General features: G+C 36.3%; 1 protein-coding gene across 1 annotated transcript; it reads left to right on the top strand.

The window, feature by feature from the left end:
- Positions 1–1,515: 1,515 nt before the first annotated feature.
- LOC137249044 (uncharacterized) lies at positions 1,516–11,659 on the top strand. Its single transcript, XM_067780153.1, has 3 exons — positions 1,516–1,936; positions 4,118–4,324; positions 10,701–11,659. The coding sequence occupies exons 1-3, from the start codon at positions 1,792–1,794 to the stop codon at positions 10,748–10,750; spliced, it is 402 nt and encodes a 133-aa protein (XP_067636254.1). The 5' UTR covers positions 1,516–1,791; the 3' UTR covers positions 10,751–11,659.
- Positions 11,660–13,219: the final 1,560 nt, after the last annotated feature.

The following is a 13,219-nucleotide window of genomic DNA, read 5'->3' as shown; positions in this document are numbered from 1 at the left end:
AGATCTATAAGATTGTTCCAGTGCTTATTTATGTCTTTTATCGACTCTGCGTTGGCCAGCCATAGAGGTCTTGTTTTTAAACAAGGCCACAAACAAAAATAGATATTCTGTGGACATGTACCATCAACGGCGTAGATAGACCGATATTGCGTTATGGTCTCGAAGCTAATATTGACTACTATAAGGCTAGAGGAAAATAAGTATAAAAGATCGGTAATTTGTATGACGATACAAAGTTTCACGTTTCTTTTGGTCTACACGAGATATATATGACCATTAATCACTTATTTGAGCAATATTTGAGGTATAATTAAGTATTTGATGAAATCTTAAGCTCATAGCTGGTAAAATAGGGCAGCAATTACGAAAAGCTTCTCATGCGAACAAACGGTTGCATGGGAGATATGCTATATATACGATCTATGCTATATACTATTTAGTAAAATTTTAAGGTTCTAGCTGTTAAAATGGAGCAGAAATTATAAAAAGATTCTAATCTAAACAATAGTTTCCAAACAATTTCTAACCCAACACCAAAATATAACCGCTGACAAAATGTCATCAAGAGATCTCATGGCTAAATCAAACCGGATTGTTTACCTAATCTAGTCGGTATATTACAATTTGAAGCTTCTAACTGTTCAAATGGTGTAGTTATTACGAAAAGTTTCTTAACTGTACAATCGGTTGTATTTGTATGGATATGTGCTGAATATACGACGGGAACAGGAAGCTAAATTATATAAAAATAAATCTTCCGGGCGAATGAGAAAAAATTATTTGTCCGGAATTAGTATCATATGTCAATTTTCCAATAAATAGGAACTGCGTGAAAAACATAAAGGAAATGTGGAAAATAGGCTCACTTGTGACTCAATCTCTTCATAGAAGTGAGTTTGGTCTAATAACCAGAAAAAAAAATTTTAAGTACAATAATTTACAAAAAAGAAAAAAAAACAAAATTAACAGTTTACGTAAAAATTAGTTTAAATTCGTCCAATTTGTCCCAGTTTCTGTGAAGAACAAAGGGTTATTTAAAAAAAATGATATTTACTAGGCATACCTCTTTTCAAAAGCATTTTAATTATTTTTCGATTTGTGGACTTTTCAAAAACATTTTAATTATTTTTCGATTTGTGGACTATGAACTCATTTAGTCTATGTGAGGTTCTCACAAACCAGCCAGTTAAATCCAGATTTTTTTCGAATTTCGAAATCCAACCGGCCTATGTTATTTGTTAGGAGTTTATAATTTTCCGCCACTACTGAGGCGAAATCGACCACCGTCAGCAACGACTTCAAAAACATTAGCCACTAGTTTTTTCATATAAAGTAACCGAACCTTTATCAAACTCCCCCTACACATAGCCAGTAGCAGCAGCCGCCAGCTATGTAAGCATTCAATAAACAAAACAACAGCGCGCTGCTTGTCTAGCATACTGAAATGCTTCAAATTTGCAACTCTTGAAGGCAAACGCGTTAAAAGTTGTCCAAGCCACGCCAAAACACTCTACAATTTAATTTAGTTGTTTGCGAGCGTTTAAACCAGTTGGACGAATCAACTAAACTTTAAGAAATTGTATTCAAAAACTACAAACAATTTTATTTTGCTGTTTTCTGTTTGCTAATTTTTCCATTTGATTTGTGTGCAAAACAAATCATAATAAAAGAAGCCAAACATTAAAAAAGACAAAACTTTTTAAACAACCAGATCATCATAAAGGGCCTTTCAATTGCATGTAACCATATCAGCTAACAAAAGAAAAGCTAAAACTAAGTGAAACCTTCATAATGACAACAAAACAAACAAGCTTTAGTTACAATTACGCTTTTGTTTTGATAACAGTTATATTATTGTTGCTACTGCAATGCTGCAATTGTGTGCAAGGCTCACCGATGCTGTACAAGAAAAATCCACAAGATAAATATGAAGCAGGTAATGGAATGTGGTTTAAAACATTTGGCTTAATGCTAACAATTTTGCGGTAAATGGTTTGGTTGTAAATTTTGAATTTTACATGTGAAGAAATAAGGCTAAGTGTCATATTATGTATGACGCCGTGGCACTTTCCGTCGCAGTTATTGGGCTACACACTCACCACTATATAATACCAAAAATTTCGCATAAGCATTCAGGTATTATATCACACGAACTTTGTTTCAGACGAGAAGAAATGTTTCGATATCCCTGGCAACTGTAAGGCTAATCTCTTGGTGCGAAAACGCAACTTCAAATTGAACGTGTTTTCTGGTGGAGACTTTGAGATATCGCTACTCTACGCTTAGCTGTCCAATATTTGCGAGGACGAGGTGTAAATTTCTCGGTCGGGATAAATTTGACTTTCCGCAGGTTATTTCCAAGATCGATGTCCCGTCATGTGCAATTACGACTCCTACATTTTGCTTTGTGAACTCTGGATGACGTGAGCACTATAAATGCAAGATGCTGATCTTAACCTGTGTGATACCTATAATTGGTGCAGAAAAAGAGAAATCTTCAGGCCGCCACTCTGAATTTATTTTTATTATATCAACACTCAGGTTTGTAGCGCGTTTACGCTATGAGATGCTGCTGAAATCGGACTCACTATGACGAGTACCGTGTAAGGGCCGTGTGCTGAGCCTAGAACCGGCCACGTAAAATAAAACAGAAGAACGAAAATTGATACTGATGATGGCACAATACCGAAACCGGCTTATCTTGAAACGAAATTTAACAAGGGATGGCGGAAAATCGTTCCAATATATATAAAATAAAACATTTATAATGAAATGTAAGAACAAACTTTAGATGAGTGATCTTTTTTCTAATGTCGACCACGGAAACTGTGTAATTGACCATGATTACTAAGATACTTTCGTTCACGACCCAGAACGAATGTTTTGCCGCTACCCATATCAAGACGCAATCCTTTAACATATTATTTATCTGCGCATCTACATGCCAGAAGCGCAGAAGTAACTAGGAAAGATATACCATTACTGCCCCTACTATGGCAACTATAATGTCATGGTGTGTAAGAAGTAAATCTTTGTTACTATAGTCAAAAAATTCCGCCTCCAAGATGTAACATCTCCCAACTCGTTGAGCTTGATTAACTTTTCCGGCTGCTCGAAATGTAATCACTATAGTACCAGGCTCCAGGACAAAAAATACCAAAGCTACTTTTCTGTCGCCTGATCAAACGACATTAAACCAAATTGACTCTGGACTCTTACACCTGTACTCTGATTATGTAGCCTGGTAGTTGGTGCAAATTTTTCATTTAAGACGTAACGCCACTGCGAGCCCTGAGAGTTGTTGGCGTCATTTGACAAACCTTACAGGATGATAAAGGCTCTACTTTGAACTCGGCAGGGAGATGGTGCGTGTGAGTCTTCTTCAGCTAATAGTAAAAATCTAGTTGGTAGAAGATTTACTTTACTTTAGACTGCAGCCACTAGAAAGGCCCACATATGTGATAGGAAGCAGGGATTCAAGGGTTTATACGCGCAATACAAAGTTTTATAGCTTCATAGCATCCGCAGGCCAATTGTCAACCTCACCAACGCGAGGGGAATCCTGTTATAAATATGAATATATCATACACATGTTTACCAGGCGAGGCTCTGTCCAAGCTCCTCATGTCAGTAGGGGCGGCGGGCGGAATAACCTAGAAGGTTTAATGTGGTCATATTAATCGTTCCCGAGATGATCGGGCTCTTACCTTTATGGTGCTTTGTTACCGGAAGGTACCGGACCTGTATCCGGCAAAACACCATAAACATCTATAACACTCCCCAAAACTTTCGGGAGTGTCTTTATCGTTAATACAACTACAACAACATAGGAAGCAGGCTGATTTCGCAGATATTGCTGCAGTTTGCAGAATTGTTTTTCTTGTAGATTGGGTAGAGCATACTTAGGTTTTATCGTGCATAAGTACATCTGACTATATTTTGCCAAAGGGTCATTGCATGCTCTTAAAAAACTCTTCAAGTATGTGCTTAAAAAATTCGGCCAATAGTTCGTAATAGCTTTACCGGATATAATACAGCTTATTGGTCACTTTTCATTGCTAACTTATGAAAAATAAATTCTATACTTATTTCTTCTGCTTCTTTTGTTGCTCAATAGATCTTGTACCCGTTTCTTCAACTGTCATACCGCTCACTGTGCTCGAGGTTAGCTATGGTCTGGGTGGAAAACCCAGTGAGGAATATAAACAAGCCTATTTGAAGAAATTACGCAAAAAGGTACAGCTTAAACAGCAATACTCAAAACTGCAACAACAACATATTGACGAAGATGCTGAATTAGCTGATCCCGATACGCTCATAACAAGTGAGTAGCATACTTAAATAAAAATAAGGTAAAAGTAAAACGCATTAGCAGTAAAATTGAATTACCTACAAGTGTGTAGTAAAGTTTAGACATAAAAGTTAAAATGCCGATGTGCTAAGAATTCGTGTATTTTCCGTTAATTGGACCGAGAAAGTTCAAGTGTGCAATAATTGCGAGATATATAAAAGTACTTACCGTTCTTTGTATGTATGTATCTTTGTATATTAGGGTGTTTGAAATTTAAGCAATCTTTCTTCGCTTTTCTCTATTATTTACGTACATATCTCGTGGTCTGAATTATTTTTGACATTTGCTACATTGTCGAATACAGAATGTAAGTGTAAGTGTAGTCACTAAACCGTAGCGTAGTAAGGAAACAATGTAAATCAGTTCAAAGAAATTTACGAAGACAAAAAGCAAATCGATGATATAGAAAAGAAACAAGGAGTGACAAAGGAAAGTAAAAAAAAAAAAATAAATTTAAGGCGCGATAACCTCCGAAGAGATCTAAGGTCGAGCTTCTCTTCCAACTTGCGTCGTGCCCCTCTTGATTTTCCCTACAAATTGGCCGGATTGGACCTAACTGATTTTATGCCGACTCCGAACGGCATCTGCAAGGCAGATGAGTTTTCACTGAGAGCTTTTTCATGGCAGAAATACAACCGGAACGCTTGCCAAACACTGCCGAGGGGCGACCCCATTTAGAAAAATTTTCTTCTAATTGAAAATCCTTATTTCTAAAAATTTTGATGTTGCTTTGCCCGGGGTTTGAACCCAGGGCATCCGGTGTGGTAGGCGGAGCACGCTACCATCACACCACGGTGGCCGCCCAAAGGAAAGTAAGTAAATGTAAAAAAGATGAAACATAAGAGAAAGCTCAGGGTTATAGTCACGGTTGAAAAGCCAAGGTAAGACAAGGAAAGGAACAAAAGATTTGTTATTGTATTCTACCGAAGAGTTATCGATTCGTTATCGAAGTGTTCTAAATTTACTATCGACAAAGAAGTCATATTTTTGTTGCCGAAAATTTATCAATTGTTTATCGAAAAGTTATGGATATGTTTCAAATAGTTACTGATTTGTTATCGAAAACTTATCGTTATGTTATGGAAATGTTATCGATTTATTATGGAAATAATATTGAAAGATTATCGATTTGTTTCCAAAAAGATACGCTTGTTATCGCTTTTTTTGGAGAGTTACCAATTTGTTGTCGGCGTGTATTGAAAAGATTATTTTTTATCGTAAATAAAATCGATTAAACATTTGCAGCCCGTCGATCACAAGGCAATAAGAAACAAATAATAAGTCATTGACCGACGATCACGTCCCAATAAAAACCCGATAACTCGACGATAAATTTTCGCTATCGAAAATACGACGATGACAAAAGAAATTGTCGGTTACTTTAGTAGCCGATAAGAAGCTCTTTTCAAAAATTCTGCAATTATTTGTTTTCGATAAAAATACCTCTGTTTTGGTGTATATTTAACCCCTGAACGAGCACTATTTAAAACCCTATAACCTCAGGAGTATGTGGTACACATGTCTTTTTTATTTGTATGAATTTATTATCTGAAGACAAAAGAATCGAATTGATATAGATTCCAAATCTTATTTTACTCTTTCTTTGAAAATCTAAATTAAGCAGCATTAAAAGCCCAAACGTAGCCGCTACAATGAGAAGTTAGTTCATCGGGTTCGCTTTCCTATTTAAAAAGGATCAGGTTTCTTGTAATTGAGGATTAAAAAATTAAATAAAGCTACTGAACAAATCGTTATTTAAAGTATTCGGCATTTGTGGTAGTATGCCAACCTATACTATACCAAGGCTCTAGGCCAGACGTCGGCAAAATAAAAAGCAAGTGGTAGCGCAAATAATTTGATGCACCATTTTGTGTTGTTCATACGCTTATTATTAATCAAGAAGCGAAGACGGTTTGCAATCAATGGCCGGCAAATAGTGAATAACGGACAACATTCGTGAACATTGTGAGGAACGGACATAATCCATGTTTCTGCGCCAAATGCTCAGCGACTACTCAACGAAAGAGGATAAGAATACGTGTGAATTCTAAGATAGTTATCGGGAAAAATTTAGATGTAAGTGTATAAGTGAGAGCAAAACCATGAGCATACCAGCTGGAAATTAAAGTTAAAATGGCAATGTCCATTTATTTATAGTTTTATCAAACTTTTTCGAGTCGCCTCGAAGGATAACCGATATTTTTACATTAAATGTATATGAAACTTGTCAAAGCGGTGCTAATCCAAGGAAACTTTCTAGTTGTTTTAGAGTTTGCGCAAATAGCGCAAAAATAGTGACTCTTTCGCTTAATACATCATACCACTGAAGCTAATTCGGGTGCGGCAACCAGAGAAGTGCAAAATGTTAAAAAAATATGTGGATGACTTAAGAAAAAAACATTAAAATTTGTTTGAGTTAATTTTTTGACAATTTTACTAAGTTACTTTAAAAATTTTATAGTAATTTGATTGAAGACCATGATTTTATTACGGAAAGGCCATCTTAACAGTTGCGTTTCCTCATCATTATATTTCTCACAGGCAGCTATGCGCAGTGTTTATTCGTTGCATCACGACTGAAAGATGGGGAGTAAGAATATGTGTGTAGCAAGTCTGGCCCAATTGAGCTATGGCGCAGCGAGCATTTCTCTGGGATCAAGCCACAGGACAAGTAATCATTCTTTAAAAAATCTTAAATTGGTTTTTTTTTTTTAAATTTTCTGAGATTCGAATCAGCCTCCAAACAGGAGTCGATTTATGAAGCAAACATAGTACACTTTTACTAAAACAATAGTACTTGGGTGTAAAATAAAGACTCAAAACCTATAAATCTTATAAGAAATGGAACTGCAAATTCTATATCAGTATGTTGTTTGACATTCTGGGAAAATGTTTTACAATTAAGTTTTTACGCCAAAGCGTAGAACGAAAAATAAGTAATTTCTTTGAACCAGTCTAATGAGTGCACAGAATAACACTAGACGACAGTGCGTATGCGTGACATTTAGTTTTTTTGCAACGAGATAATATGCCCATGCGGATCTAGCTGCTTTCAATAAGAAAATGAAAAAAATATTAGAATCTATAAAGAAATCGGTATTCAAAGACATGAAAAAAGTGTTACCCATGCAGGAGGTCGTTAAAAGCGAGAAGTTAAATCGAATTAAGTAAAACAATTTAAAGGTTACAGGTTTACTGCTAGACATGCTAATTATGCTTTCAAATACTGGCGTAATTAGATGAAGAAAAATGGGAAAATACGCAAAATAAATAAATGTTAATTTCGGTGCACATGGCATGTATCACGGCCGAAACCTTTTAGGCTATCGCGCCTGTCTTATTAGTACACGGCACCATTATTTAAGCTCTGGTTGCAGCCGAGGCCAATGTGTAATGCATGTTTATGGGCTGCATACTCTTTTAGTATATGGCTGTAGAATTCTTCATGCAACTACGAAAGCGGTGGTTCAGCGAGTCAATCTAAGATAATAAATCGATTACCTAAGCTACCCATTATAATGAAGATGAGTGTCGTCCCATTGCTTCAGTTAAGCTATTGGTACACAGCCTCGTCGCTTTATCATAACTGTTGCTCACCCACTCCTTAACTGTTGCAGCTTACCGGCTGAATGTCAAATCGCTAGCCTTGCTATCGCTCAAATACCCCTTAGTAGAATAAAATGCGTCTCAGTAAGAAAAACTTGTACAATATGCGCAGATGAGTATGCATTTTTTTATAAGCCATCACGTTGCCTTATTGTTTACAATACATAGATTTGGCAGCTTATTTACCTTACAGAAGAAAACACGAGATTCACAACGAGCTGTTAGCCAAACCCGACTGGTATAGGACGCGTGCCAAAAAGCATTACCATTTCATAATGTTAAAAGTGCCAGTTTAAAGCACTGCAAGGGGCAGAATTAGACCTAGTATTATCTCTTAATGTGGTAGTTGTGCACTACTTTGGAACTACTACCATACATTGTGGGGTATTTTCAACCTTTGCTTGCGCTGCCCTTGAGTTTGATAATGATTCAATTCAATTTAAATCTTTGCAACGTCGAACAATTTTACTCCAAAGACTACTTAATATTACACTGAAAGAGTTGATATAATTTTCCATTTAAATTGCTTTTAAGACACATGGGTTTTCTAGTATCACCAAACTTTGTTGGAATCAATATAGACTTTGTTTTTAAAAGCGTGTTTTGAGATCTTTTTCTTCTTTTTGATAAAACCAAATGGCAAAATCAAAACGGGATCATTTTCTTGATCGATTACCGCAGAAATTTTTTGTTTTAACCCTCGAATCTTCGAGTATATGCATTTTAGCCGCCCCTAAGCCAGGAATGTCTGCCCTTTCTCCTTTTTCACTTACAACGAGTTCAAGTCAGACTTATTAGCTGCTGTCACCCACTCGCTGCTTTTATAGACGCCACTGTGCATAGGCTTATTACTTTCTTGTTTCCACTCTTGACTTCATCATTCAAGTATGAGTTGGCAACTCTCGTTTACCTTGTATTCTTGGCTCTCTCTGCTGCCTTCGCTTCTGCATAGATGTGAATAGTTTCATTATCATTTGACTACATTGTCGTTGTTGTTGTTCTCTTACTACATAGACGCAGTGGTAAAAGTTGTATATACATAGGTTAGGTTAGGTTAAGGGGGCGTGCGTGGGTATTACGCACGCTTCCACTCGGAGACATTTTTGTCCATTGTGATTGCCCTCAGTAAGTGCAGGATGGCGGCGCATTCGTTTAACGCCATTACCTCCTAGTGGTCCTCAACGAACCACTTGCTTTCCCTGATGAGCCCAAGAAGAAGCGAGACTTCCACCTTCCCAACCTCTGCAAGGCTGTCGGAGAACCGTGAGCCCATAACTCTGAGCCTTCTTCTTTAAAGCACCGGACATCGGCAGAAAAAGTGGTAGATCGATTCCTCTTCCTCCTCATCCTGAGAGCTTCTGCAGAGGGTGCTTGTCGGTATTCGCCACAATCAGAACATTGGTGCGATAGCACAATGACCTGTGATGACACCCGTTGCCCTGTTCTAATATTCATCGATTTTTCCCAGAAGATAACTCAGCGGTCCACCTCACTTATTTCTAAATGGGACTCTTTTCTAGCCATTTTTGTAAGTAGAATTGGATCTTATCTCATTTTTATACACCAAAATAGTAATAGTTAATTTTTTTAGGAAAAAATGTTGTCGCACTGGAACTTCGACTGGGAGTGGAACTGGAACTGGGACTAGGACTGGGAATAAGTGATGGAGAAGAAAAGAAAGAACCAGAGAGATGAAAAATGAGGGAAAGCGAAAGATACTAAAAAATAGATAGGGTTGGATAAAGATGGAGAGATAAGCATAGATGGAGCAGGGGAGGGAAAAGGAGAGGGAGCTACTGGGAAAAGAAGGGATGGAAATTACGAAAAGGAATAAGAGACGTAAAGAGAGGAGTGAATAAAAGGATACCGAAAAGAGGACAGAGGGGAGAGGAAGTAATAGGTAAAAACTCCTTAAAACTTATGCAGCTGGAGTAAAATTAGGACATATCAATGGGTTTGTTAGTTTGAATAAAAAAAAAAAATTCCTGCACCTAAAATGCTACGAATTTCACCATAGTTATAAACAATTTTATCTGTTTATTGCTCCACACTTCGAATTCGTGCACTGTGGGCTATTTGCTGCTGCAACTCACAAGTATATTGCGAGTTTTTACATTTTTCTTTTATATTTTGTAAATCCATAATGCACTACTTTTGATTTTTATTGGATAATTGTTCCGGCGGCCACCGTGGTGTGATGGTAGCGTGCTCCGCCTATCACACCGTATGCCCTGGGTTCAACTCCCGGTCAAAGCAACATCAAAATTTTAGAAATAAGATTTTTCAATTAGAAGAAATTTTTTCTAAGCGAGGTCGCCCCTCGGCAGTGTCTGGCAAGCGCTCCGATTGTATTTCTGCCATGAAAATCTCTCAGTGAAAACTCATCTGCCTTGCAGATGCCGTTCGGAGTCGGCATAAAACATGTAGGTCCCGTCCGGCCAATTTGTAGGGAAAAATCAAGAGGAGCACGACGCAAATCGGAAGAGAAGCTCGGCCTTAGATCTCTTCGGAGGTTATCGCGCCTTACATTTATTTTTTTTTAATTGTTCCTTTTATCACTGTTATCTTATTTTTTCCCACTGATTTTATGACTTTGCTGGAAAAGTTTGCGTAAGCTACTTCTAAGTATTTTTTTTTTCCTGCCATACTCACATATCTTAGCTTATTTCTTAATACTATTTCTGTACAATTCAACTTCACTTTTCTATTCACTTGATTAATTTTTTCTTGCTCTTTTTTGCAGTCAAAAAGAAGCACAACGACGCCAATAAAGCCAAAGTCAAGGGCATCTAAAGCAATTGATGATGACAACAACGACGATGACAGCAAGTGGGGAAAGGGTAATGTTGGTTGGATATGTTTGAAATGACACTCAATATATGTAGCTGCTGATAGCAAATAAGAGAACAAAAACACCAATAAAAATAAAAAAAACTAACAAAAAACGACGACAACAAGCTATTCTGATTGCCAGTGGTGATAATTCAGCGACTTAGCTGAGAATGTGGGAATTTGTGCGAGTTGTAGTTTGTGTGTGGGGGCTGGTGGACGCGTTCACATTTTTTAAGTGCATAGCTTGACTGCTCAAAACAGTCTTTTGTTTTGATAAAAAGCTATTTTGTTGAGGAAAACAGAAAAAACAACACAAAAAATTCCAAAAAACCTAAAAAATGAACGCTTGTCTAAATCAGCCATCTGTTAGCTTGCTCTACACCGCCGAACCATTGAATTTCCACTCAACAAACGAGGCTTTTGCTGGTGCATTCGAATCTTTTTCTCAAATGTTTTTTTTTTTTGCGCTATACATCAGTACAGTTACTCACACACCGACGTCTGCACACAAATTTATACATATAAAAACACGCAAGTTTTTCGCACAATATGAAAAATCCATTGAAAATCTATTTGACTTATTGAATTCTATGACAAATCTGAACGAACCCACAAAAAATCTATTTTATATTTGTATGTAATTAATATTAAAATCTCTAAAAGCGCAAAAGGGCCACCGTAAAAATTCATAAGAAGTGTATATATGTAAGTCAACCGACATCCGCTATATTATGACATTTGTGAAATTTAATAATAGTTTTAGTTCAACATTTACACAGCTATTTAGTTTATGTAAGCCATAGATTTGTATGAAATATTGTTGCGCCATTTTGGCGGTATTTTGTGAATATAAACAAAAAAAAAAATAAATTTTTTATTCCGAATATTGAAATTACTGTTTCAAATAAGGGAAGTAAGCGAGGACTTCACAACTTTTTTGTAGTTTATTGGGCATTTACATATCAAGGCCTGGTGGAATATCAGCCTATGTCAGAAAACGCCCTTTTTTCGGAATTTTTTCAAAGAAATTTATGTCGCAGAATATTTTTCAAAAAAGGCCTTTCTCATCTCAGAAGTGTTTAATTTCTGATAAGTAAAGAAAGCGCCTTTTTGAACCAAATCATAATGTTAGCTATATAAGATAGAGTAGTCTTGAAAAGCTTTGAAGTGGTGCATTTTTCAAAATAATATCGAAATAGTTCTGATATAATACTTAAAACAATTTCGAAATAGTTTATGTTGTTGTAGCCTAAAAATCGTTCCGTTAAATAACCGAAAGACTAAAATTATACAACAACAACAATAAGATTATATGTATTAAGATAGTTCCGGTTTGATCCTGAAAAATTCAAAAACTATCGCTCTTCAAACAATTTCTAAAAAATCTCAAATATTTTCCGAAATAAACCCGAAATAATCCTGAAATAATCTCTAAAATAGCCTCCAAGTTATTTAAAAATATGTCTTGAATCATTCCGCACCGATCAACAAACAATCCCGAAATGATCACGATATGTTTCTTAAGATATTTAGAAATGATCTGGAGGGACTGTTTCAATATCATTTAGATATTCATAAAAAGTGTATCATTTAGATATTGAAACAGTCCCAAATTGATCCACAAATTAATTCGGATATGCCCAAAATAACACCGGAATCATTTTTTTAAGTAGCCTATAACTGGCTCTAAAAATATACCTAAAACTATACCGAAACTGGGTGTCCCTCTATGATTTCAAAAAATTATACAAGTGATTCTCTGAAACAATCCTAAAATATTCACTAAATGATTTCGAATTGATTTGGCTACATGATTTGGATATGTTCTCGAAATAGTTCAAAAAGGATTCAACAACGATTTCGATATGATCCAAAAAAATTTCCGTATTTCATTCGCAGCAGTGATGGTTTGATCGCTCGAAGGTGCTGAAAATAGACCCAATATGGGCATAAAACTGCATGATAGGATGTGAAGAGTATGAGGAGTCGAATGACATTGTCAACTTCTTAAGATTGCTTAGACTTCATTCTGTATGGTTCTCCTAAAATAATGTCAGTAGATCTTTCATTTTAGATATCCACAGCATTTATGTAAGTCCGCCTAAAGGCACCTGCATTGTATGCCTTTTCCAAAGTACTAATACGAATAAATACTGTTTTTAACGTATGTATGTATGTCATAGGTATATATGAGAGAACTTATTCAAAATAACATTCTCGCATTTAATTTCCCAATTATTTTTGCAAAAATCAACATCTTAAAGTGTACGCGTTAACACCTAATCCAAAGTTGTCTCCAATTTGATAATCACCACTGCCATCCAGTCCAGTTTGACCGCCTTGATCAGTTTCACCACCCTGATCGGTTTGACCACCTTGGTTAGTTTGACGACCTTGACAACCCTGACCGGGTCTACCGAAACTACCACC

This window comes from Eurosta solidaginis, chromosome 4 (genome assembly GCF_040869045.1).
Source record: "Eurosta solidaginis isolate ZX-2024a chromosome 4, ASM4086904v1, whole genome shotgun sequence".
In the NCBI taxonomy this organism is placed as follows: domain Eukaryota; kingdom Metazoa; phylum Arthropoda; class Insecta; order Diptera; family Tephritidae; genus Eurosta; species Eurosta solidaginis.
This window is presented reverse-complemented; position numbering and strand designations above follow the sequence as displayed.

Excerpts from the sequence above, each read along its gene's own strand:
- LOC137249044 (XM_067780153.1), top strand. The coding sequence starts at position 1,792 with ATGACAACAAAACAAACAAGCTTTAGTTACAATTACGCTTTTGTTTTG. Across the intron at positions 1,937-4,117 it reads ACAAGATAAATATGAAGCAG|ATCTTGTACCCGTTTCTTCA; the intron begins GTAATGGAATGT and ends GTTGCTCAATAG. Across the intron at positions 4,325-10,700 it reads TCCCGATACGCTCATAACAA|TCAAAAAGAAGCACAACGAC; the intron begins GTGAGTAGCATA and ends TCTTTTTTGCAG.